This window comes from Hemicordylus capensis, chromosome 2 (assembly GCF_027244095.1).
Source record: "Hemicordylus capensis ecotype Gifberg chromosome 2, rHemCap1.1.pri, whole genome shotgun sequence".
NCBI classification, from domain to species: domain Eukaryota; kingdom Metazoa; phylum Chordata; class Lepidosauria; order Squamata; family Cordylidae; genus Hemicordylus; species Hemicordylus capensis.
The window spans coordinates 186,699,881-186,727,394 of NC_069658.1; the positions used below are offsets into that span (position 1 = coordinate 186,699,881).

Below are 27,514 nucleotides of genomic sequence, written 5' to 3' on the forward strand. Positions count from 1 at the left end.
AGCCATCAAGGCCGAAAGACATTCCCCCCGCCAAGCAAAAAAACAGGCCTGAGATACTGGATTAATGGCCAGCCACATACAATCAGGGTTTTTTTTTAAAAGTAAGATCAAACAATGTATTTAGAAAATTAAACCAGGAGAACACAAAGAACAGCAGCCATTAAAAAGCATCATTTAAAAAGCAACCATTTGAATCAGCAGCAGCACATTTTAAAAGAGTGTTTAGAGTGTTTTGATTAGGCAGGAAAACGCATGAGGTGAATGTGGATCAAGGCCATGCCTGTCCATCTGAGGGAGTGAAAAGCTATATGTGTGTGTGGAAGGGGAGAGAAGCTCCCTTAAACTGCACCCCCGAGTCCTCTGGACTGCACTGTGGTCTTTTAAAAATGCATACATTACAGAGAGTGCCACGACACTCTGTGATAAGAAAGTCATGGCTAGTGTGCTGTGCGAAACAAATGCAATAAGGCCCTGTGGGATCTCAGACTCTGAGTACCTACTGTACCTGTAGATGAGGTGGCTGCTGCTTCTTCTTTTCACCTGTCTCTAATTCAGTGCTCTGCACCTACCTCCTTCTAGCCAGCCTCTACTATAGTCAGATACCTCCTGTCAGCTAACTGGGCAAAGAGGCACCTTTTTAACATGGTGATCCTCTTTATTTAGCAGGGGGAAAGTAACTGGCCCTATCCACCCCCAGCACAGGACCTCCAGTGACTGTTGCTGGTGTCTGATGTTTCTCTTCAGATTGTGAGCCCTTTGGGGACAGGGAGCCATCCCCAGTGATGGCATTGCCAGTTCAGAAGTGCAGGTGGGCGCTCTCCATGACACCCCCCCTGGCCATGCCCACCCCAACAACCAGAGAAGCCGAGAGGTACTGGCACTCTGTCCCTGCGCGTGCCCCCTCCACTACAGCCCCTGGGAATACGCAAATGACATGATAACATATGGGCAGAGGAATATGAGAGCTCAGCTGAGCGACATGGTGGGACAGACACAATAATCAAAACAGCAGAAGGCGGTCTCTCAATTTCATTCCTTTAATTTATTTTACCATCAGTCATTCTGAGCAACACAAAATATTTCCAGGCACAAAGAAATAACCACACAAGAAACTCCAAGCAGGAGCCTATGAGATCAACCACTGGGGTGCACCCAGAGTCTCTCCCTCATTTCAGAAGAAGAGGAGTTTCTTTGGCTCTGAGGCATTGAAGCAGATTCTTCTGCTTTGGTCCATCCAGAGACATCACAGCAGCAGCGTAAAAGTTCTTTCATCACAGTTTTAAGAAAAATGAACCTGCCTATAGCCTTGCGCTTTGGTGACATCTTTTGATAGCTGCATGGCATGGACAGTTTTGTGACATCACACTAGCAGGGGTGGGGGAAGGGCTTGATCTAAGTACATTTCAGAACAGGAGTGGAATTTAACTTATCTGCAGCGTAAATTCAGCTAAATCTGTCACACTGTGTGGGTGAGACGTCGCACCATTGAAACACTGTAAGCAGACCTCATCTCATAGATAGAAAACCACCACCCAACAGCTCTGTGTGCATGCAGGAATACATTCTGCCTATTTTGATGACATCAGAAAGGAGGGAGGAGCTTGTCTGATGATGTCACAGTAGATAGAGTCATAGTGAAGGTGGATGAAATAGTCCACTACTTTGCCGATAGTCCGCTTGGCCATTTGGAGAAAGGATTTTTTTAAAGGGACACACAGACCCAGTACAGTCTGAGGAGGTTACATGGGCGCTGTGTCCAAGTCCCTGAATTCAGGCTGGGAAGCAGAGAGAGCAGCACTCCAGGCAGATCTCAAGGCAGTCAGAGGAACTGCAGCAATCCTGCAGCATCCCACAGCCTAACCCGCAGCAGGGGCAATTCCCCGGGCCTGCTTCCCCACAGCAGCTCTCCGCCAGGGACTCCCCTCCATCCCCACGGCAGCAAACCTCCAGGCAGCCTCCACAGCCCCCACAGTCCAGGGCAAGTGAGCAGAGGGACATGAACTCACAGAAGAGGCAGGCGAGGGCACAGTGTGCACAGCGGTCTGGGGAAGGTGAGAGAAAGAAGATGAAGGAGGAGGCGATCCAGGGTCCAGAACACCCCCAAATTACTAGGCATCCACACCCTACCCTCTGCTATAGTGAGGTTTGTAGATTCAGATTCTAACTCAGAGAGGCCCTGCAAACAAATACCTCATAGGGTTGCCAGCCTTCCTCCAAATGGCCTGGAGTCTTGAGGAATTGGCCTCAATCTCCAGCAGGTGACTCTTGAAAGCCATCTTGGAGATCGTAATGCTTTGATACTGTGCAAATGTTGGCGGTGGGGCAGGGGGAATCTCATCTCCAGGAATAGCGTCAATGAGAGCTGGCAGCCCTAACAGTGCATCACGAGTTCTGACTGCTCCTGGACTATACCACTGCAGATCTGCAGATGGGGGAATACCACATGATTGGATGAGAGCCACCATGTTGGTCCTCTCTCTCTCTCTCTCTCTCTCTCTCTCTCTCTCTCTCTCTCTCTCTGCCTGGGTTATGTCACAAGGCCGTTTTGAGAATAAAAGGTTGGGCAGAGAAGAACCATAGACATTACTCTGAACTTCCTGGAGGAAGAAGGGAAAGCAAATTAGTTCAAGTAAATAAAATGCTGTCACACAAAGCCGTCCTTACACAGAGAAAGCTAGCATATCAGGGAGAAAGGCTCAAGTCTAGGCTTCCCCCTGACAGGCTTGTTTTCTGTGTGTGAGAAGGGTGGTTGTGTTTTTAAACATATAGGGAAGCATTCAGTCATGCCATTCTGTACTCTGAAGCCCAGGAATAGTTTTATCAACTGATGAGCAGTTTGTGTAACCTACACCCCACTTACAAACAGCTGCCTTGCAAGGCCTTGCTTATGCATCTTAATCTGCAGAGAGAAGCTGAGTTCTTGCAGAGGACACCCAATCTGATCCAGCAGCTCAGCTCCTGCAAAGCTTTCTTCCTGTAAGAACCCTGTGATGCACTTTAGGAACTGAAGAAATAAATGCTTCGTTTTGGGATGAAATGGACTGGAAGAAAAGCCAACACAACCAAGAAGCAGATCAGCTTTAACCATGGGATTCCACTTCACAAAATGAGGAGGGTTGCAGATGTCAAGTACAAGGGCTGCTAGCTTCAGGATTTGCGGGGCTCTCATGAAGGTTATTCTTGGTGGGCCAGCAGTCTAGCCACCAGAGAATCACCAGGCTTGCCCTTGTGCCCACTGGTTCTCACGATGGGGAAAAACAGGGCTGGGCTTCTTTAGCCCAGTTTTCCTCCATCGTGAGAATAGCCTCAGTGAGTTTCATGGCTGAGGTGGCATTTATTTATTATTCATTTATGTACTACATTTACTCATTCTTCCTTCAAGGTCCAGAGCAGTGGACATGGCTAGGCTTATTCTCCAGGGGCATATCTAGGGTGGGGCAGGCAGGGCATGTGCCCTGCGCGCCACTTGAAGGGGGGCGCCATTCTTAAAAACTAAAAAATATATATTAAAAAATGGCTGCTGAAAACAAAATGGCCACCACACATGCTCAAATGGCCTCTGTGAGGCCCTAGGCCATGCCAGGCCTTGCAGAGGCCATTTAAGCATGCGCAGTGGCCATTTTGTTTTCAGTGGCCATTTAATTTTTTTAAAAAAAAACAGCCACCGCACATAATCAAATGGTCCCTGCGAGGCCCTAGAGGCCAGCAGGGGGAGGGGGAACCTTTGCAGACCCCCTACACATGGCCTTTAAGAAGACCCCCTGAAGGGGCTGCAGGTAATTTCTTTAAAAATATATATAATATGTCACTGTACACATATTTAGTTTGGCACTAAGTACAGAGAATCAGGGCTTGTGAATACTGAGCTGAAGCTTATGAGCTAGGATTGTATTCATTTGCTCTTACTTTGCTTCTTGTGATAAGTGAGTTAAATGTGATGTCTTAATAATATGGCTATTAATGGTGAGTTTGTCTTTGAATCAGTGTGAAATCCTTAGTATTAAGGCCCACTGGGAGTTTATTGCTCTCTTTCTCTCATTTTAACTGTCCTTCTGAAATACTAGAATATATTCCAAGCAGTGACACAGTTTACTTTAATTATTTTCAGAGTATCTGGGAAAAATCAAATTCTCCATTTATTTTTAAAACTTATGTAATAGTGATGCTACAATGCATAGAAGAGAATTAGACAGGCACTTCTGTTTAGTTTTCCAAGTACACCTCCACAGAGTTTTTGGGTATTTCATGAGCCCTAGCATACTGAAATTTATAGTTTCCCAGCATTTTTTGGTCTGGCTACGTCCACTGCTAAATATTTTTTGAAATATTAAAAGATTAACGGGCTTGACTTGTATTTTTCAGCTGATATTATGGTAAAGTTATCTGAAAGATGGGTGTCAGATGTTTGGACAGGGGGCGCAATTTCAGTGCTTGCCCTAGGCGCTATTTCCCCTAGATACGCCTCTGTTATTCTCACAACAACCCTTTGAGCTAGGTTAGGCTGAGAGATAAGTGACTGGCCCAGAGTCACCCAGAGAGTTTCATGGCTGAATGGGGATATGAATTCAAGTCTCCCTGATTCTAGTCCAGCACTCTAACCACTATCCCACACTGGCTCTCTGAGGGCTGAGAGGGCTCTTCTGTGAGTATGGGTCCTTTGGTGATCTTGGGGTCCTGGTTACTTCACCACCCTCTGGGGCTGACCCTGAAGTAGCATCAATCTGGATGCTAAATATAAAAACCCAGCTCAGCCATTCAAAGAATTGCAAATAAACAGAGCCTGCATGGACAACAATGCATAAACTCTGGCCCAAGTCAACCCCAACATTGCTCACCTGCCACAAGTTCTCAGAAGGAAGTTAGGGTTAGTAGGATGTCTCCTTGGGAGCCAGGTGTTAGTTAGTGATAGCACAGCTCAGACACTTCTAACGCAAGTTCTAGACAATCGCCAGTCTGGTAGCATAAATCCATGGCTGCCCCCTCAGGCCCACAGCAGCAGCAGCAGTAACAACAATGGGAGTCAGAGCAAATGCCTAGAAGCTTGGAGCCACAGGCTGGCACTGAGGGGCAGGAACAGAATGACCCCGACAGAAGAGGCAGGAAGTCAGAAACACGGCAGAAGAGACAGGCCAAGAGGAGAGTGGCACACAGCTCTGTGGAAAGGAATGAGAAGATGAAAACACAGACATGTTTACAGTGTGGTGGTGGTGGTAGAGTGAGTGTGTGTGTGCAGGTAGGATTTGGAAGCACCACCCACAGCATTTAATCCAAACAAACTTTTCAGGGTGCCTCTTCAGGGTGCTTTCCAGATTAGACCCTGCAAGGGGTCACGTTGGATCTCGGAAGTGTGCTTCCATACTTCCTGCGTCATGACAGTCCCTACGCGGACAGCAGGGTGCCATTCACATTGCAATGCCTTGTCCCGGATTTAATCACTGCAATATAGGGCTAGGACGTTGGATATCCGGCATAAGGAAGTTGCTGGTTTTTCGAGTTGTTAGTTTCCGTGAGGCTGCTCCCCCTGCTGTTTATGTTTTCAATGCGACTTGCCCGACCGAAGGCATTTTGCTGTTGTTGAGCAGCTAACTGGAAAGCACCTTGGTGAAGCTCTGAAAATACCAGCTATGCAAATTTGCACCACAAGTCAGCTATGGACAGGGCTGATTGGCTGGCACTTGTGATGTCATGAAACCACCTCTTCCTGACATCTACTCTTAGCTATTTTTAAGTAGCTTGGTAGGGTTTTTAAAAGGGAAAAGAAAAAGAAAATAAAAGGGCAATAAAATGATTTAAATGCAGAAATGTAAAAACTGGGGGGAAATGTAAAAAGTTCGGACAACATGCTTGAATCATGGAGAAGACAGACTGATTCTTGAAGAGTATTTGAGCTTAATTTGTACTGAATTCTGTGCGGGAAGTCCACTTTTGTTTATTTGTTAATGATAATATTACTATTGTTAAAATCAATAAAAATTGAATTTGAAAAAAGAAAAAAGAATTCAGTATTTGTACTGAATCAGTATTCAGGAGTCAGTATTATTCCAGTTGTAAAGCTGGGAGGAAGTCAGGCTCATATTGTGCCTGAAGGATGCACTTAAAGTCCTCTTTTTATATTACATCTGTCTTTGCCCAGAGATAAGAAAATGGATACAGATGGGAATGTCTGGTGCACACCAAACAACAGCTAGCTAAGAGCTGGTCTAAACATTCAGTACAGTCATGTGGCACAGTCCTTGGGGAGTGCACCACTTCAGATCACAAAGAGGGGGGCTGCATTTTTTTTTAATGTTCCCCATGTAAGTAGTACCTGCTTTTTAACCCCTCCCTTCCCAATATGAATTGGCTACGCTTTAAAGAGTCTTTTTCTCAGAATGCATAATGAGGCGAAGTCTCTGCCCAAGCTTCTGTTGCTCTTTGCCCACATCTCAGCTAGTGCTGCAGTGAGACAGTGAGTGGCTTTTGCCAAGCTCAAAAACTGGCCACTGTTCCAAAAAAAAAAATCAGTTGCTGGCCTGAATCTTGGGGCCTCATAAGATGCACCTTGTGTGTCCTTCACTCCCTGCCCTTAGGTAGAGAATCTGAGAACTACAACAGAGCCCCTGTTGCAGTCCATATCCCCAGGCAGGGAGACAGGAGCCATCTTTGTTTGTGCTTCGGAATGAGCAACTGATCGGAGGGGAGAGCTCTGCCCAAGCCTTTATTGCTGTTCACATGCAGGAGGACAGATGTGCCCGCGTCTTGGCATGCACGGAAGAAAGCAGCGGAGGAAAGAGGGAGGTGTCCTTGTGATCAGATAAATAAGAAGCCCCCTGGACACCAACAGATGCCTAAGCCTACCCCAGGCCTTCTTGTCTGCGTCTCCTTTCAGAGCCCTCCTGCAGGTCTGATTCTCTAATCATGCTTCCAGGTCAGGACCCAGGAGATTGCAAGACCCCGGGTCTTCAAATCGGGAAGACCCGACTTGACAGATTCTGAGCCTTTCTCCCCATTCCCAAGGTTAATCCTTCAACCCCTCACCCACTCACCTCCTGCCCTAAGCTATCTCAGTCCCAGGACATCTTCTCCCCACACGCACTCACCGTCTCCGGCCACTTCCTGGATCTGAGAAGCCGTTGACTTGCAACTCTTCTTACTGCGGTTGGTGCAGACGGAGGTGGTGGAGCCAATGCGCCGCTTCCCTGAAACGTGCGGCTGCTGCCTCACAGAAGCTTGGGGAGCCCCACAGCCATTGGTGTAAGCATGAGGGAGGGGGGCCTTCCCCTGACTGAAATGGGAGCTGGCGATGCCCGTCTTGGTTGAATGAGGGACCTCTGCAAAGGAATGAGACAGCATCTGAAAGCCCAGTTCGGCATCCAAAGTGGGTTCTAATCCACAAAAGCTGATGCCACAATCAATGTGCTCGTCTTTAAGGTGCCACAAGATGCCTTAACCCCATGCAACACTTCTAAAAGTACAATCAAGGCATGGGGTGAAAAAAAGCAGATTTGCTGTGCACCAGTACCAAGCCAAAGTCTAGATCCTACACACGACATCAGCTATTGAGGCCTAAGGGCCAAACTGGGCACGAAGGTTGCAGGCCTCTTTGCTCAGTCCCAGATCTGAATATTCTCATATAATCTCCCTTTCCCCATTACTTTGTCAGAAAAGTACAGTGTATTGAAAAGTGATGGGTTAGTCACTAAAAGCAGGAGCTGGCCAGCTGGTGGCGCTGCAGAAATCACACAAGGTCCCTGCTAGCCATGAGACCTGCCCGTGAGATCTGATGGGAATCTGTGAGACTGTTTGCTGAGTAAGCTCTCACTTTCCATTTACTTGCAAGCTCTTTTCAAAGTGCTGCTTATCACCATCTAAAGTTGTGCCGTCGAATCGGTATCGACTGCTGGCGACCACAGAGCCCTGTGTTTTTTCTTTGGTAGAATACAGGAGGGGTTTACCATTGCCATCTCCCACGCAGTATGAGATGATGCCTTTCAGCATCTTCCTATATCACTGCTGCCCGATATAGGTGTTTCCCATTGTCTGGGAAGCATACCAGTGAGCATTCAAACCAGCAACCTCTTGATCCCTAGGCAAGTTACTTCTCCATTGTGCCATTAGGTGGCTTCATTACCATCTAGAAGAGCCCTCTGCACCTTGGAAAAAAGGCTTGAGGAGGGGTGAATTTCATTGACTTTAGATCGTCTTGAAAAGAAGTCCACAACATTTACAAACCTACACAAATTTTTGTTAGCTCACCACTAGCATACAATGCAGGTTTCATACCAATGGTCTGAAAGAAGGAAAATAAAAATCTCTTTACCTATTTACAAAAAGGTTCCTGCCTCGTTGCCTGGAGGAGGTGCTTGTCACTAGCAACCAGGCACAAGCAAGTGGTTGTTTCCAAGTCTAAGAATCCATCACATCTTTGGCTGCAAGTCTCTAGTAAATAAATAATGGGCCAGTAGGGCACTGCAGATCACTGCCATAAAATAACCCAACAACCAAGACTTCCTAAATAGAAATCTTGGCTTCATTTGCTCACATTACCTATGGACTACACACACACACACACACACACACACACACACACACACACACACACACACACCACTACCACCACCATTTTATTGATCTTACCATTTACAACTTTCTCCGCTAGCTGGGTGGAAGGGAAGAGGGACAAATCTTCACTGGAATTAAGCTGCTCAGGCAGATACCTCTGGCTTTCAGTGAAATGGTTGTTTCCAAAGGATTCCTCGTGCTCTGGAAGTAGCAAGAAGGAATAACATTCAAATTGACACTTGGCTTTCTTTTCTTATGGGCATTTGGCTTCGTCTAAGCCAGGGATGCACAACTCAAACGTTCAGGTGGGTCAGAACCAACCATAGTGTGCAAGGGCTTCGGCCAATTTTCTAGCGCATTATCACATTCAGTTTAATTAACATGAAAGCAATTATTAGCTATTTGTGGATATTTTCCCTCTGTCAAGGGACCGCAGTTTTTGTTGCAGATGGAGTTCCAGTGACATTGACCTTTTGCACTATCTCAATGACCATTAGGGACATTGGGAGTAAAGGTAAATGATGTAGTGGTGTGCACTGAACTGGCACCTGCCGATTTGAGGGGGATGTGCGTGTCGGGTACTTCTGGTCATTTCTGGTCCAAGGAGGCAACGGGGCGGCAGGGAGATATGCTATCACCCCGCCAGACCATTTTTAAAGAGAGTGCCGGCGGGGGGAAATGTGGTGGTGGTGGGGAAGTGCACTCTCCCCAGTCCTTAAAGTTATCCCCCCAGCCTTCAAACTAGCAGGTGCCGGTTCCATGCACACACTACCCCGGGCCTTGTGTTGTGCAGGCCTTATGTTGTGCATATGGTCTGCACCATGTAAGTGCTCTCATCTGGATTCCAAAGTCCTGGAATGAATAGGCACCACTATTTAGGTTCGAGTAAACCCCACTCCCTATATTTTAAACCATGTGATTATCCATTTCTAGTTATTATGATGAAGCATACACAAATAGTCAAAGCAAATGCTCTTAAAACACACAGCTTGTTTGTGATTTACATCTTTGGTCAATTCAAGAGCAGGCCTTGGACTCTTGCTGGGGATTGTGTCAGCTCCATGGAAATCTCCTTGCCTACCCAGAAGCCTGACACTTGGGGCACACACAAATTGAAGAAGAGAGTGGCTCTGTTTCCTTTGATGGCCTAAGGCTTAGAGAGATGATGTAGCAGATGTGCCCATGCCAGGTGCCACACCTCTGCCATACCCATCCGGGATTCTGTCCAGCACAGCTCTTACTCTCGCTCCCACCACTTGGAAGAGAACCATGTTCTAGCTGAAAATGAAATATACATTTCTGTGGTGCTACATTCAATCAGCAAAACATTCATGTTGAAATCTGCAGTTGAAGATACCGTTGTAAAAAGACACTTGCAAACACACCAAAACCCTGGTGGGTTGAATGGGGCAAATCTGTCCATCTCCTACAATGCTTCTAAAAAATTAAGAGCACTAACGTTTTGCCACCGGTGACAGCCACCTCACCTTGCCACATGATAGAGTTGCCTCTGAAGTCATGGAACAAGGTCAGCCCTACAAGGGGTTGAGGCAAGGTGAAGGATTGCTCACTCGAACAAAGAGAAGTTCTCATGGGGACCTCGTTACAGCAGCTGTTTCCCTGCACAAGGGCAGTGGAGCTGATGGCACTGGCGTAACAGCGTTTTCTTTGCAAACCTTAAGGCAGAGCATCTTAAGCAAGCCAACTCATATAGCAAGCAGCACAGCTGCTAATCCCTCATCCGATCTCCTGAAGAGCAACAGCACGGACTCCCTTGTAGACCCAACGCTGCTTCTAGTTTAGCTAGCTCCAGTTAGATGCCCTCTCCTGCTCCCCTGCTTTGGGGGTGGGGGGGAAAGGGCAAGAGGGGGAGGAGGAGGGTGCACTCACAAGGAGGCGGGATTGGCCGCCCTGCCTCAGGTGCACAGAGGTCTTGAGCTGCTACTGACTTAATGCCAGCACATGGGAGCTGGTTGGGAGAGAGACAAACAGATCTGAATCAGGAAGTACAATGGATTAGGCAGTCCTCCTATGCATGCTCTATTGAAATAAACAGGAATAGGGCAAGATTGCTTTCTGGTGGATTATTCCCTACACGAATAAGTGGGATAAAGGTGCCATTTAGAGGTACCAGCCCCAGCACCAAAATATCATGGCCAGCCTTGTTTCTGGTCCAAACAATACCTCTCTTTTAGAAATGCACAACTCACCCTTTCAAGGGCTAATTCAACTCCCTACCTAGTCCTTCTGCAGCTTCTCTTCCACATTCCAACTCTTTTTGGAAAACTGTGGCTTACTGATAGCATGCAAAATTTAAAAGAATAGCTTTCATCATTTTATATGAATAATGCAAAGAGATTATTAGCCCCAACTCCTCATGTACGGAATAATACAAGCAATAACAACAAATCAAATTAAAAGGCACTTCATGGGAGTCTAATTGCTTACTTTGAATTAATGTTCATTAATTAGGATTTCAGGCTTCTTTATAGAGAGTTGCTGCTGCATGAGTCTCAACAAATGACAAATCCTGGATTTAAATCTTCAAACCACTTACTACAGATTAGTTCCACTGGCTTCAAGAGCATTACCCCTAAGCAGTTTGAGGAATTTGCAGTCACTGTACAGTATGGATACTGTGTTTTTCCGTAAAGAGAGGGGCAGCCATCCCTTCGTGCCTCCAGCAAAATCACTGTTTCCCAGCACTTAGAACATGAAACATAATTGCCGGGAATAGTGGTTCATGCCTCTGCATACACAACCCTTCCACTCAGCACACTAGCCTGGCCTGAAAAACAGATTGTTGCCAAAGGCAGAAAATCCAAATAGTGCCACCCAGGGGCGTAGCTATAATAGGGCAAGGGGAGACAGTTGTCTGGGGCTCACTGCCTTGGGCCCCCCCCCAGAGGCAAGTCATATGACTGACTCCCCCAGCCACGCACCCGCCTGGGCTTCCTTCAGTTGGATCCATCCTCCAAAACTGATGTGAGCTATCAGACCTGGAGCTACCAGAACAGCATGTCCTTCTCTAGTACCATTAAATGACTTGCGTCATCCACAATTTACAAAACCTTTAAAAAAATAATTTAGGATGATGTTCTATTGTGGCACATAGGTTTTATAGATGTAGATGTAGATGTATATGCTTTTTGTTACCACTGTTCAGCCCCATTTAAGATTTTTAGATTTCTTTACTTCATGCGCTGAGCTTCAGTGGGGGGGGGGATATTTTAAAATCTTGTCTCTGGGCCCACTCCAACCTTGCTACGCCCTTGGTGCCAACCTCACCCACCCACTCCCCTAATGAACACCAGACACAATCTTCTGGGAAAGGTAGAGATTAGGAGTGACTCAGGATATGGTAGCACTGGGGCGGGGAGGGGGGGGCAAGGCACCCCATGCTGCCTTGCCCCATGACCCTGGCAGGGGCTAGCCCCCTTTCAAAACTAGCCCTTGCAGTCTTTGAAAGTGGTGTGGGGAGGGAGGGGGAGGAAAGGTTGCCAGCAGCCTCCTCTCTGTGTGCTTCTTGAAAACTTGGCAAGGGGTGTGGGTAGAGGCATGCCTTGCAAGAGTCAGAGCATCTCTGAAGAGCTTCTCCAATGGCAACAACAGGGGTCATCTTGCCATCCGGCTGCTGCCCCAATAGTCTGTTCCTGAGGCAACCATCTCACCATGCCTCATGAAAAGGCTGCCCCGGTTGGATACCATGCTCTAGGGCCACTCCTATTCATTTCAATGTGGTCCATGCAGAAGGACTTTCTTGGTGGCTTGTATGGGGCAAATTTGTCCATCTCCTACTCTGCTCCTAAAAATGTAATAGCATGAAAAATTTGCCCCCTGAGACAGCCATCCCACCTTGCCACACGATAGGGCAGCCTCTCTACGAATACAATGAATATTTATATCCTGCTTTTCAACAAAAGGTTCCCAAAGTGGTTTACATAGATATCAATATATAAATAAATAAAATGTCTCTGAGGTAATGGAACAAGGTCAGCCCTACAAGACCATTGTGTGTGTGTTGGGGGGGGGGTGTTTGGGGGTGTGTCCCTGCTCCATGTGCCAGCACTAGCAGTAGCTTAGTTGTCATGCGTGTGGGACAGGGCCTGCTCAGAGATTGTCCCCACACTTGATGTCTTTTGTAGGGATATTCAAACCCTCCCAGTCTTTTGCACCACCTAAAGACCTTGCTCCTCATTCAGACGGATTTGCTAACTGAGATCCGTCTCTTAGTCAGAAGTATTGCCTTTTTGATCATTTGCTTTAATCTCGACTGACATTTTTCTTTTATTCTTGTATGGTTTTATTTTTATTAACTTTCAACCCATCTTTGGTTTTGTGCTGTACATCATCTTGAGGTTCCAGGAAAGGCAGTATACAAATTTTAAAAATAAAATAAATGAAATCTTCTGTGTGACATCACTGCGAAATCCATTACCTTTGGAGCTGTGACCCCAACATCTGATTTAAAAAACACATTTTTTCTTGAGGTTCTCCCTCCCCGCCCCCTTTTCAGAGGCTGTTTACTCCTCCTGCCCAGTACTGGAGCAGAGCAATTAACACTTTGCACATTACACCACAGGGCCAGCTCCAGGTTTCAGGCAGCCCTCAGCAAACTGGCGTCCATGGGTCCCTCCCACCTGAGTAGGTCCCCAAAGAGTGGCTTTCCCACCCCGCCACCCCCCCCACCCCAAGGCTATGACAAGCATATCCCTGATCCCTCAGGGATCAGCAGTGAGCCTGGGCCCTCGGCAGCTGCCCAACAATGCTGACCCTGATACCGAAACCTGCTAGCACCCCTGTGCTCACTGCCTCAGCCACTCAAGCACTTTTGGGAAGCAGCCGTGTTTTAAGGGCATCGGTGAAGCAAGATGTGTGAGCCAAGAACTGCACCCAGCAATCAGTGCTCCCTCTAAGGTGTGCACAAGCACATGTCCTCACAAGTTTTTAAATCTCTGCTCAGTTCATTTTAGATCCCACTCAGGTTGAATCAGGAAGGTCCCTCTCTGAAGGCACATGCACGCCCACTGCCTTGATACTGCCACCCAGATCAAAACTCATTCCACACACCGAAGAAAAAAATGAGAGAGAACACTGCCTGCAATCCTGTGCAAGAGATCCTGGAGGTCGTCTCTTGGATTGTGCAGAGGGTTGCCAACTCTGGAAATAAACAATTCTGGCATCTGGGTGGCATCGGAGGATGGAAATTCATGGTAGGCCCAGGAGTGGAGGCTAGTGTTTATTTACTGGGTCAGCTGGTTAGACCCAGCAGTTTTTGCCAGGATCAGGGGCAGATCCCAGGGTTGGAAGAGTTGTCCATTCACCTACCGTGTACAGGTATTTAAATGACAACGACAACAACCATGGCCTCACTCCTTGCTTTGTTAGAGACTAGTCCAAAAGCAAATAAAAACCCCTCAGCCAAACTCCTCTTTATTCTGGTCCACTGGCAGCGCTTATAGTGTGGGGCAGCCACTTGGCAGGGTAGAGTGTCTTCAGCCAGCCCTGCTCCTTCTGAAGTAAGGCCTGCTGAACCATTCCCCATAGTTCATAACGGGGATATATCGCTTGCTGTGGTCGGTGAGAACTACACACCCCAGGAGAGCATGACACAGATGGACATGAAGGAACAGAGTCTGAACAATCCATTAAGTCCAGAAGAATTTACACTGAACAAGGTCGTTAAATTTCTTACCTGAATCTGGAGCAATGCTAGTAGCATCCACAGTGTTTCTTCTGGATCCTGTATTTGTTCCATCAGTCTGATCAGGTATGTCCAAATTGACAGCTGACATCTGGGAACTAGAAATATGGAGAGGAGAGGGGGAAAGGTGGAGTGAGAGTCTTTCCTCAGACTGGTTTTTGCTCTCAGGGCTGCTCAACTTCAGTTCTCCTGCATATGCTTGGACTACAACTCCCATAATCCCTGACTATTGGCTTACTGTGGCTGGGGGTGATGGGAGTTGTAGTCCAAAAAGATGGAGGGCTGAAGTTGTGCAGCTTTGGCTCAGTGTCAGCCATTGTCTGTTCATTCGCTCATTCATTCATTCATTCATTCTCTCTCCCCTCCCCCCTCCCCTCCCCCTCCTGCTCCATTTCCTCCCCCTTCCATTGTAAATTCTCACCAGTTGTGAAACTCTTACCAGTTGTGACTGTGTATTAGAATGCAGCTGGAACAGGATGACCTGAGCACCACTTTCAGCCTCTGTATGCAAGGACGAGTGCTTTCCTCCCTGATAAGACAGAAACAGAAAGAGCAAATAAGGATAATTATGCTGACCTATCTTAAGTACTTCAAACAGGGTTCGTCCAGATTGTAATTTATTCCAACTTCAGTGCAAATTCTAATGGGAAATTTAACAGGGTGTTCAAATGACATTAAAGGATGCCATGTACGTTCTTAGTGCCATCCACCGTTCCAACCAGAGATTTAACATGACATCCAGGTGACATAAAAGGATGTCCAGCAAGTTCTTAGTGCTATCTTGAAAAAATGCTAGAGACCAGGAGTGAGCAGATTTGAGATTTGTGGGATCTACTTTTCCTTTCTCTCTCTAGAACCCAGAAGTCTTTTGAAGTGATCAGCCTCTTCTCCCCCTAAAGAGTTAACAGGGAGTGAACCTTTGTCTTGACTGACAGGCTGGTGAACTCTAGGGCAGCCAATCAGTACACCAGGTGGGTGGGACCTAGGGAGCGGTTGCTGGGAATTCTGAGAACAAGAAGGGTGGTCTTTGTTGGAGAGAAGGGTGTGCAGAAAGGCTTAGTGAGGGGCAATGGAGTTTTGCTCCCTCGTGGTCAAAACCAGGATGGCGTTTTCTCTCATGGAATAACTCTGTAAATCCTTAAAAGGAAGGATTTCAGGAAGTTTGATTCTCTTCAGGAATTGGGTGAGTTCAAGGAAAAGGGAATTCAGCATAGGGAACATTTTGTTTAGTCAGACTGTGCATTAGAAACTTATATTTCTTTGTATGTGTGTGCTTTTGCATATTCCTGATTCTATTCTATTATTGTTTACCTGCAACATAATTAAAATAAGATACACTACCCTACCTAGGGTGTTGCAAAAGACTCTATAAACATTTAAGCGTGCCTAAGACAACCTATTTTTGTAACCTACTAAGTATTTTTGAGTGTATCTAAGAAAGTTAGAAGACTCAGATGGAAACAGTCTGTAATAATTGTATAAAACTATTTCTTTTCTTTTCTTTTTACAAGCCTCTCAGAGTTGGTTTTTAACTCAAGAAAAAGGGAGGGCTGAAAGGGGATTTCTCTGGTACAAAAGCATCCTCAAGCATTCAGCAGCTATCAGTTTTCCCATCACATGTAAGCCTATATGTGGAAGGTTTTTGTATTTATCCAATAGCAAAATAAAGAGAGTTTCCCCTGGGATTCCACCCTGAGCACAGGGAGGTTCAAGCTCTGTTGATAAGAGGAGTGGCGGCGGCAGCATTTTAATTCTACTGGAAATATAGATTAATTTAGGAGAAGCCTAGCCAGGCAGCTCACCAGGGATGATTCTGCATTTCCCCCCACTCACATGAGCTGCTCTGAGACAACGGCTTTAATCCGCTACATCTATCAACTGGAGCCAAGTGCAGAGAGCAGCTCAGGGAACAGATTTAGATCATATACTTGCCAACATGTCCCTATTTTCCCATTCACCTGGATGAGAAAACAGGGACATGTCGGCAGGTATGAGAGCAGCTTCAAATGATTGCTGTCAGTGTGACTTCTGAATGTGCCCAAGTCTGGTTCCCACACCGGATTCCAGAGATTCACCCGACATATTCCTGGCATTTGAAATTGGGAGTGATTGTGTGGAGCTACCCTTAGAATAAAGGAAGAGGGTACCTCAGAACACATGATCAACCCAGGAATTTGTTTCCAGTCTCAGAACAAAGTACCCAGTCCGTTCACACAAACATCCACTCTTGGTTTTCTCCCAACTGTCCTTTGTTTCAGCAGCCTACAAAAAGCCCTCTTGTTATACAATTGGGAGTCAGAAACTCTTGCTGATATACTGCAGATGAGATAGATCAGTAGACCCTGTTCTTCCTTCTGCCTACCCCAATCACAGAAACTTAGAATTTTTGTTATTTTATAGGACAAATATAAGTACAGGTAAATAAATATTTATAGATATTTATTTATAATATCACCTTTTAAATAAATACAGTATGTATTTATAGAATACAAGTTATGTTGTATAGCAGTGTTATTATTCTCTACACTACGGCCTTCCATCACCGCCTTTCTCATAAATGTATTACCATCGTTGTATCAGGCTTGTAAAGAGCCACTCACCTCCAGGAAGTAAGAATGATGTCAAGGCAGCCTAAGAGAGAAATGTTTGTAATTGGGAAGACATAGAACTGCCCCATCCCCGCTTCCTTCAGGCCATCAATGTACCACAATTGGCTACCATAGGTATGTGTTGGGAGACAGGCTAGTCAAAATAAAATTGGTTAGTAATTTTTGTGGGCTTTTTTGCTAGGCTAACTTTTGTCTTCATCATCTCATGCATAGGAACATAGCAAGCTGCCACATACGGAGTCAGGCCATTGGTCTATCCAGTTTTGTCTTCACAGATTGGCAGCAGCTTCTCCAAGGTTGCAGGTAGGAATCTTTCTCAGCCCTATCTTGGAGATGCCAGGGAGGGAACTTGAAACCTTCTGCGGCTCCATCCCCTAAGGGGAATATCTTACAGTGCTCACACTTCTAGTCTCCCATTCATATGCAACTAGGGTGGACCTTGCTTAGCTAAGGGGACAAGTCATGCTTGCTACCACAAGACCAGCTCTCCTCTCCCATGCATCCGAGCATGGAAGGAATAGAACAATGGTGACAGGTTCACCAAGACTGAAGCTCTTTTCAAGGCCTTGAAAGACTCATGTACATGTGAAATGTCAAAGAGGAGGGTGACCCTGAGTATGTGCAGAGAACCTTTTGCATATCCTAGTCCCCACAAATCTCATCTGAGTAAACAAAGCTTCCAGATCAGTGAGTGTAGCTTCCTAGCAGGTTTGAGTCCCAATATTTCCTTTTTAAACTCCTGGGCAAAACAAGATCTTCTGCATTGTATATCATTGTAATGGACATTGTAATGGACATGTCATTGTAAAGGCCGTCCAGGAAGGGCCTGATGTGACACATAGGAAGCTGCCTTAGGCCAACCCAGACTATTGGTCCATCTAGTTCAGTGTTGTCTACATGGACTGGCAGTGGCTCTCCAAGGTTTCAGGCAGGAGTCTTTCCCAGGTCCACCTGGAGATGTTAGGGCGCTTTCCAGACTGCACGGGAGGAAGTGATATAGAAATGTTTAATCCAGGCTCACAAATAAGTGTACAAAAGTTTGGTTCAGGCTAGATTGTTTAAGAATATGAGGCCCCTCAGCCAAGAGGTAGCAAATACCAGAGCCTGACAAGAGATACTGCGTGTAGCCAAGGACATGGGACAAATTCCCCTCTCAGCAGAAAAAGAAACATAGCTGGCACCAGAAGCTAAGGAGTAGGGAGGGCAGAAAGGCTGAACAGTAACTCATGTCCAAGGCTAATTGGCACCACATGAGAACATCTGTTTAATTACAAAGACATGTATTGAAGAATTTACTGATTTGCTTGCTTTCTATATAAACTAGCAACTGCATACCTTCGGGGCGCAGTCCTTGTCAGACTTTTTGACCTGTACTGTGCCTTCATGATCATGAATACAAAAGCTTATTTGAGCACAAACCCCTCATTGAATTTGACTCAATTCTGTCAGGCAACGAGTTCTATTGCGGGAACCTGGTCTAATCCTCTTTGGTTCAGTAAGACACCCCATTCTCTGTCAGATCTTGATGGAAGGATGAAAGCAAGGGACTGAATTAAACAGGAGGGCAAGGTTCCAGAGGATTTTCCCACAACATAAGTGATATAAAATCTGATAGCAAACCCTAATGTTTCAAAGGCGGTTAGCGTTGGCTGTCGGATTTTACACCACTTCCTCCCGAGCTGAGGGGACAGCAGGAGGTGGGTGACATGACAGCTTTTCCTCTCTTCTTCCCCCATCCAGTGAATTTGTGCAAAGGTAATTTTTTAAAAGTGATTTTTCCCCCTGGTACAGCTGCTACTACTGGTACCATTGTGCCAGAGAATGGAGCATCAAAGCAAAATAGACGCACAAGCTGTCTCCCTAAACCAAGAAAGAGATGGGTCTTCAGTTACCCACAACAATAATCATAAAACACACAGATACTAAAAACCACAGAGGGGAAAAATACAGCTGAAATCCTATGCACTCTTACTTGGGAGGAAGCCCATTGAACAAAATCATTTACTTCTGAGTAAATCCAGCAAGCTTGCAAACTGTCCTCGAAACTAAAAAAACCAGCTCCTGTTTTATCACACACATACAATGCTTTAAACCTGAAACATCAAGATAAGATCTGAGATAGGCTGTGGCTGTGCGAATGGCACCTTTCTGTTCCCATACGCAAGAGGGTGTCAAAACCCAGATCGTACAAAGGCACACCAACCCTATACGTAGCAAAGCAATTTTAAGTTGCCGTCTGGAAAGCACCCAGGGGTTGAATCTGGGGATTGAATGCAAGTAGAAGTTCTACCACTGAGCTTCAGCCCCATCCTCTAAGGAGGATATCTTACAGCTGACAAGGCTCACATGTAGACATCCATCCAAATGCAAACAAAGTCCCCCCCCCCTTTTTGTATTGTGAGGACCCTGCTTAGCAAATGGGACAATTCATGCTCGCTCCGCAAGACCAGCTCTCCACCCTATGTGGCTCATGGATCACCTATGGAACAATAAACAGGGTCTCCAATAAGGAGTCTCAAACTTGGTCAGAATGATGGGTATGCAAGTGCAACAGCCTATCCTCATAATACAAAAAGAAAAAGGGGAATCCACCCCAAACAATTCTCCTAAAACGTAACTATCCAAACATCTCTGCATCATGATAAAGAACTCTGCTTGACCTTGGAAGGCAGGAGACAAGACGAGAAGAGGGCCACAGGCATCCCTTGTGGCTGCATCAGAGGCAGACTGCGAGATAAACTGGACACCCCAAACAGTGGTGTCCCTTGAAGGGAAAGGTCAGCGGCCCCTGAAAGTCTGGAGGGGAGGAATCTGGCTGGGATGGATCAGCCTGGCTCAATACCACCACTGATCTGAAGCCAGAAAAGAAGGTGGTGGTGAATATTAACAGCCAAGTTGCAATCAAGGCAAAGTGTTTGGATTCACGCCTACGGTTGGAGTTATGCTAGATGTATCCTATGTATCAGTTTAACTGGGTTATAGATCAGGTTGTACGTGCATAGCAGGGAGCCGGGCTGGTGCAGAGATGAAAGGCGCGAGGGGCTTCGAGGTGAGGCTGCTGCTGGGTTGTGGCTTCCTGAGCTCCCCCCATCTTCCCAACCAACCCAGTTAGTTCAAAGCCCTGGGAGGGGGAAATAGGAAACAACAGGCCCATTAACCTCCCACCCCGTGGGCGGGGGGGCCTAGAATAACAGGGGAAGGCAAAACAGCAGGAACAAAAGCCTAGGGAGGCCTGGGAGGGAGCCCAGATGCCTGGCTTCTTGGGCAGGGACAGTAGTATGGTTTTAGTGAGCAGCAATGGAGGCGACTAGGAATGTGGGCATGAGGCTGCCAACTCTTTTTCTGGCAGGGGTGCCGTGCCTTTAAAAAACTGCACAGCTGGCAATAATTCAATAGTGGGGAAGCCTCGGCTCACCTGCTAGCTTTTTTGCCTGTTGGGCAGGACTTAAAAACATCTTTAGTCAGAAAAATGCTGGCTACTTGTTTCATTTCAGAGCTTGTCTTCACATCCAGGGCAATAGGCATAACTGTTAAAGCCAACCAGTCCAACCCTCAGATGCTCTTCTGAAAAGACTAGCAAGCTTGTCTTTCTTTCAGAACAAGGTGTGTCTACCCTGTTAGTAACCTCTGCTCCTGAAGTTCTACCGCCATTAACCAATGAAGGTCTCCTGATCCCTTTAGTAATTGTCATCATAGTGCCTCAAAGAAAACAAGGAGCTGAATAGCATGAGGACTCTGCACTTTCTGCCCTCTGTGCCTTGAACTCCCTCCGAGAACATGTGTGTGGGGTGCCACCTCTCTCCCTTCCTTTAAACCCCTCCTCGAATCCTACCTTTTCCACATGGACTTTGGCTTCTCCCCATAATCCTCATTCCTGCCTGTAATCAGGTGTTCGGTATGTGCAACTCAGGGGCAGCAGAGCCACCATTGTGTGAACGGGTTCAAATAACCCAGGCTGCACACCTCAAGGGCTGCGCCTCACACCTCTGCCCCGCCCCCTAGATCTGACGTGCATCCCTCGCAACTCTTGCTTTTCTCAGCATGGTTTTCTTCCCAAGGGGGCTGTCCACACAACTGCACACGTGTGCAGTTGGGGAGGTGGGTGGGGGAAAGGCAGGGTTCAGCCAACTTCCCCCCAGACATCCCTTGGCAGCCTGGGTGGCATGCAAGCCACATGCCCACGTGACTAGCACTGCCGGGAGCAGCACAGATGATTCTCTGCACTGCTCCCGGCTAGGACTCTCTTTGTCCCAGCCTCCATGAATCCCGCAGGGCACCACACGCTGAGCATAGTGCACTGGGGGATTCTCCCAAGGGACAAGCGCTCTAGGTGCCTGTCCGTGTCAGCATGAGCTGCTGACACACGATCCTGGAGATGGGTGGGTTTGGCACTGCCAGAATCCATGCGGGTCCTGGTGGTTCTCACGGGCACCAAGCCCAGGCTTGGTTGCTTAAGCCTGAGCGTGGCTGCTCCTGAGAATAGCCTCATGGTCTGGTTTAGATTGTAAGCTCCTTGGGGCAGGCACCACCAAGTACTCAAAACTTATTTTTTAAGTCTAGCCATCACTGGTTTCTACATTGGTTTTAAGCTGTTTTAGATTGTTTTAATTTCTAATTGTTTTAATCGTCATTTGGCTAATGTTATTTTTAAAATTATTATTGTTGTTGTTTGTAAACCACCCAGGGCTACTAGATGGGGTTTACAGAAATACATACATACATACATACATACTCACTCCAGTGGCATGATACTGTAGCAGAAATCTGGTATCTTGTCTAGAATCATGGCTGATCCTTCTGAGGGGGTGGATGCTCAGTTTACAAGAGCCTATGTATAACTAGATATTAACATAAAGATAAGCATGAGTATATAGTAGGTCACCACTATTTTGTGGGGTGCTTCACCCATCTCCTGCATGTGTTAGGTGAAGGCCCGACCATGGATCTCATTACATAATAAAGTGCTTTGAATCGGACGGAAAGGGTGTTGGCCTCTACCTAGAAAGAACCTAGAGTGTAGAATTTCTGCTACAATTCTAACAACTACAACGCCTCAAACCCTGATCATTCTCTCTTGCTGTCACTGACCCTTCAGCCCAGAATGCCTATATTTGTTCTTTTACCACTTTAGATTGTAAGTTGCTTAGGGCAGAGACTTGTCCGTTTTCTGATTTTTTGCTGATGCTATAGAGTGCAATGGACAGCGTGGTGGTGTAATAGTTAGGGTGTCAGATGACTAGAAAGACCAAGGTTAAAGTCCCCGTACAGCCAAGATGCTCAGCTTTGGCCAGCTGCTCTTTCTTGGCATCATCTACCTAACAGGGTTGTTGTGAGGAAAAAAGTGAGGGAACCACTTGCACCCCCCTGAGCTCATTAGAGAAATGGCAGGATAAACATATCACAAAACAAACAGATAATCAGAACGAAGCCCAGCAAATATGTTAGGTATGAAGCAGTGTGAAATTCCTGAGCAGTAGGTGTGTAGAAGGCTAAAAGTTCTTTGGTCTAACACGGCAAACCTATTCATATTTACTTGGGATTAAACTTCCCATTGGATTTAGCTTCAAATCAGTGTACATGGCACTGGGCTGTAAAAGACTAACTGGCTTTCACTTCTGTGTTTAGCGGTCCCACTTAAGACTCATCAACTTTGAAGTAGATTGTTCTACCTGGAATGACTGAGTTTGGATTGTGGTTAATGCTCCTGTATTTCCATCTCAAAAAATATTGTAGACAGTGGCTTTATTTTCACTGAGGATCAGCGCTGGAATGCCTCATTTTGTGGACGCGAGGTAACTGCCATCCTTTTGGGCGGGGATATGGAATAACCCAGTTTATGATTGTGATGCAGTAGGCTATTGTCTGTGCCACAATCAACCAATTGATCTTTATCTCACTTGTCACTTTGTGCATTCTAGCCAGTCCATCCAGCCACTAGCCAGATGGTTGGCACAACAACAACAACAACAACACACACACACACACACACACACACACAGCTTGTGCTCACATTAAATCTGTGCAACATGTATGCTATAGTAGTAGCCATCTGTTATCTTGGCAGATTCTCATTCATGTGCTCCTAGTAAACCACTGCTTTCAGATACCATCAAGATATTTTGGAGGTAAACAGTGTCCAATACTCTTGCTTTAATTGCTTATTGTAGGATCTTTTTTTTTTTTTAAGTGGGACCTCCAATTTATCCAAAACAGCAGTACATTTGGGATGTGGGCATAAAGGCCTCTTTTCTGGCCTGCAGTTGTGTATTATGCTTCCTGTAATGTTTGTTTTTCCAGTCCCAGGGGTACAATGTGCCAGGATTTGCTGCAGCAAGATAACTGTGTTTAAACATAATGGCCACTGACAGTGTCTTTGAGGCCACTTTGCAATGAACCCCATCCAGGATACTCTTTCAAAGACCAGCTCCTGGGAAAGATGATGGCTTGCTCCTGGATCAGCAACAAAAGTAAAAGCAGAGGTGGCCCAACCGTGTGGCGAGATAAATGACTCTCTTAAATCGATATAAACCTCAGGGGGCAGATTTCGAGTGCTATGAAAGGGGATAGCATGAGAGACAGATCTGGGGCAATCTATTAGGAAATTCTCCTGCGTGAAGCAACAAGCCTTACTGGAAGTACAGGAGCTGCACGAGACCCTTCATTCCAACAAAGCTGTCACAAAATAATGTTCTGTTGGATTGGGCCCAAGGGAATGCTCTTTCGGATTGTCTTCCTCAGGCACCAGAATATCCTGACCCAGCCCTGGATACACTATACAAAGACCCTATGTGTATTGCACAAGATAGACTCTGCCACCAATCAATCAATCAATCGGTCTTTAAAAGAAGGTGCACAAAAACGCATACATGCTTCGGTTAGCCACCTTTTCAGCAAACACATCCAACCGCAGTAAAGCATAAATGCATGGGAAAGTATGTTCCGCCACAACACACAAACTTCCAGACTTACATCCCCAAAGCTAAACATGCACGGAGCCTTGTGGAATTAACTGCCGGTTTCAAGGCAGAGGGTGTGTTCCAGGCATGTGTCAGTAAGAAATGACACAGAATTGGACACGACGGCGGCAGCAACAAAAATAATAACCAAAGTCTTCAAGACTATCTTATGATATGCAGTCCCAATTTACCTGGAAACGGCTCGGGTCACAGAATGGCCCCTGGCTTCCCTTTTCACGCCTCCACCACCACCACGGCCACTTGCCACGCTCTCTTGTCACGAGCCATGCACACTTTCAGCTGGGCACAGGCTCCCCGGTGCCTGCCTTTCACACTCACTCCATTCCGGACTGGCTGATGCTCCGGCTCGTCTGTCGTCATAACATCCTGATTGTAGCTCAGCCTGAGAGCTGGAGAGGGAAACAATATCAGATCACACAGAGCAGCCACTCCCATCCCCCTGCCTTGGTGCTGGGCTGGGCCGGGGTCCAGGGAGCAGGCGGGAGTGGTTCTGTTGAAAAGAGCCGTTTATCTCTGTGGAATGCCAACTGTAAGCTGCTCCACCCAAGATGCTGCTGAATCAAAGCGCCGGCGATAAAACAGTTGTCCCCACTCCAAAAGCAGCTGCACCTAAATCTGGAGAAGAACCGAGTGCAGAACAGATTTGCCATAAGCTATTGGCTACCCCAGAGAAACCCATTTGGCCACCCCACTCCTGCATCTTGCTGTATGCGAGGGAAGGATTTGTGCTGCCTCCTCAAGACTAGTATCTCCAACTGCAGTCCTGGTTCCAGGTTCGATTATGGGCTGGGTTAACGCATAATGCAGAACCTGAGGTTCCCCCAGCCCAAGCTATGGAGGGAGCCTGAAGTAAGCCTTGCAAACGATCACATATCTCGGTTTGTTGAAGGCAGCCAAGTTGAGCCAGAGCTACGCCTCTTGGCTTGGCCTCCCAGTGAGGCGCTAGATGCTTTCCCAGCCTGCCTTGCACCACCTCTCAGCCATTGGGCCTGATGGCAAAAGGAGCCTTACCTGGAATGAACCACAAGTCCATGAAGAGCATGGCTTCAGACATCACACACATCTCTGGGGGAGCAACAGCACTTGGTTTGGCCAGCCAGCTTCAAATCGTGGTTGCATGTCTTGGTTTGAAGTCCTGAATGAACCTCAGGTTCCTGCCCTGCCATGGGATCAGACAGTCACAGACAAGTTGTTCATCAGCTTTGCAAGTAGATTCAGTGCTCTGTGTGAACCTGTCCTGCTTATCATTCTGTCCTATCATTCGTACAAGCAATTCAGGGCAGTAGACAGAGTAGACCCTACTGGGGATGTTGTGTTCCCCCACCAAACCATTTCCCCTAGAACCACTGAATGCTAGATTGGGCCAGCATTTTACTGCCTGTTGGGTTAGGACTGCATTAGTAGAACAATGGTCACCTTAAGTGGCGTAGCGGGGAAATGCTTGACTAACAAGCAGAAGGTTGCTGGTTCGAATCCCCACTGGTACTATATCGGGCAGCAGCGATCTAAGAAGATGCTGAAAGGCATCATTTCATACTGCACAGAAGGAGGCAATGGTAAACCCCTCCTGTATTCTACCAAAGAAAACCACAGGGCTCTGTGGGTGCCAGGAGTCAAAATTGACTTGATGGCACACTTTACTTTTACTTAGTAGAACAATAGAGGTTATAGGGACTATTGAGAGCTGGGAATTTAATCATATCCAGAAATCACTGTAGCCCAAGGCAAGCTACTATTATGGATGTGTGAGCTGCCCATGGCCAGTTTGGTTTGAATCCAGACTGGCCTGGATTCAGCCTGGTCCGACTTCAGGTTTGGTCGAATTGGGTCCGGTCCAGTTTGGCCATTGAACTGGGCTGAACTGGTTCACAGGTTGGTTTGGAGGTATACTATATTTCATTTATTTATTTTATTTTATTTTTGCATTTTGTATCCCGCTCTTCCTCCAAGGAGCCCAGAGTGGTGTACTACATACTTGAGTTTCTCTTTCACAACAACCCCGTGAAGTAGGTTTGGCTGAGAGAGAAGTGACTGGCCCAGAGTCACCCAGCTAGTTTCATGGCTGAATGGGGATTTGAACTCGGGTCTCCCCGGTCCTAGTCCAGCACTCTAGCCACTATACCACGCTGGCAAGGATTCCCCTTTACAAGTAAAGGGGGGGCATTCCCTCTCCTGATGGCTGGGGGGACAAGAGAAGGGTCCTCCATGCCTTAGTGGAGGCCCCTGCTAAATGAGCAAAGAGACATGTGGTGGTTCTCTCATATTGAGCTGGGAGAGAGCAACTGGCTCTATCCAAACCCAGCACAGCATCCCTCCAGTGGCTGTTGCTGGTATCTGCCTTATGTTTCTTTTTAGATTGTGAAACCTTTGGGGATAGGTGACCATCTTATTTATGTATTATTTAATATTTATGTATCATTTATGGGTGTAATGTGATCTCTTCAGGCAACCCGGGAGGGCAACCTGGTTGCTGCCTTCTGCCTAACAGCAGTTTCTGAACTACATGCAAAGGCAGCCCAATGTAGAGTGCATTGCAGTAGTCAAGTCTGGATGTTACCAGTATATGCACCACTGTTTTTAAGGTCGTTTGTCTCCAGAAATGGATGTAGCTGGCATATCAGCCAAAGCTGATAGAAAGCACTCCTGGCCACTGCCTCAACCTGAAAAATCAGGGAGAGTTTTGGGTCCAGAAGTACTCCCAGACTACCTACCTGCTCTTTCTGGGGGAGTGCAACCTCATCCAGAACAGGCAGATCTAAACCACTTCCTAAGTCGTCTCAACCTCGCACAATGAGTACCTCTGTCTTGTTTGGATTCAGCCTCAGCCTGTTACCTCTCATCCAGCCCATCACTGCCTCCAGGCAGGCATTTAGGGAGGTTATGCCTTCTCCTGATGATGCTGACATGGAGAAATAGATTTGGGTGTTGTCAGCATATTGATAACACCCTGCACCAAATCTCCTGATGATCTCTCCCAGCAGTTTCATGTAGTTGTTAAAAAGCATTGGAGACAGTATGGAGCCTTATGGGATTCTATACCTGAGCTCTTGTTTTGAAGAGCAACAGTCTCCAAGTGACACCATCTGGAACCTACCTGAGAGGTAGGAGCGGAACCACTGCAAAGCCATGCCTCCCAACCCCTTCAGGTGCCCCAGAAGGATACCATGGTCAATGGTATCGAAAGCTGCTGAGAAATCCAAAAGGATCCACAGAGTCACACTCCCCCTGACGATTCCTAATTGGAGATCATCCAACAGGCTGACCATGCCCCTCTCAACCCCATAGCCTGCCTGAAAGCCAGTTTGAAATGGGTCCAGTTAATCTGCTTCCTCCAAGATTGCCTGGAGCTATGCCACCACGCTCTCAATCACCTTGCCCAACCATGGAAGATTGAAGACAGGCCTATAATTGCCTAATTCCGAGGGAGCCAGTGCAGATTTCTCCAAAAATGGTCTAATAATTGCCTCCTTGGGACAAGGAGGCATCCTGCCCTCCCTCAGAAAAGGATTAAGGATTTTAACAAGATCTTAACAATAACCTCCCTGTTAGATCATATAAGCCACGTTGGGCAAGGGTCAAGAGGACATGTGGCAAGGCGAAGTGTCCCAAGTAGCTTGTCCACATCCTCAGGAGTCACAAATTGAAATTGATCCAATTTAACCACACAAGAGGAGCTGCTGGAC

General features: G+C 46.7%; 1 protein-coding gene across 3 annotated transcripts in view; it reads right to left on the minus strand.

The window, feature by feature from the left end:
* Positions 1-1,023: 1,023 nt before the first annotated feature.
* LOC128342368 (myoD family inhibitor domain-containing protein-like) overlaps positions 1,024-27,514 on the minus strand; it is a 31,417-nt gene continuing 4,926 nt past the window's right edge. For 2 of the 3 annotated variants that reach the window (XM_053289590.1, XM_053289591.1), the window contains exons 2-8: positions 24,843-24,990; positions 24,002-24,220; positions 14,685-14,774; positions 14,237-14,343; positions 8,617-8,742; positions 7,080-7,310; positions 1,024-2,042 (exon numbers count right to left, since the gene is read on the minus strand). In XM_053289590.1, the coding sequence (XP_053145565.1) occupies positions 1,771-2,042; positions 7,080-7,310; positions 8,617-8,742; positions 14,237-14,336 (729 nt within the window). In that variant the 5' untranslated portion in view covers positions 14,337-14,343; positions 14,685-14,774; positions 24,002-24,220; positions 24,843-24,990 and the 3' untranslated portion in view covers positions 1,024-1,770. Of the gene's footprint in view, positions 2,043-4,835; positions 5,154-7,079; positions 7,311-8,616; positions 8,743-14,236; positions 14,344-14,684; positions 14,775-24,001; positions 24,221-24,842; positions 24,991-27,514 lie in introns of all 3 variants that reach the window. The other variant, XR_008314940.1, reaches the window with a different exon arrangement.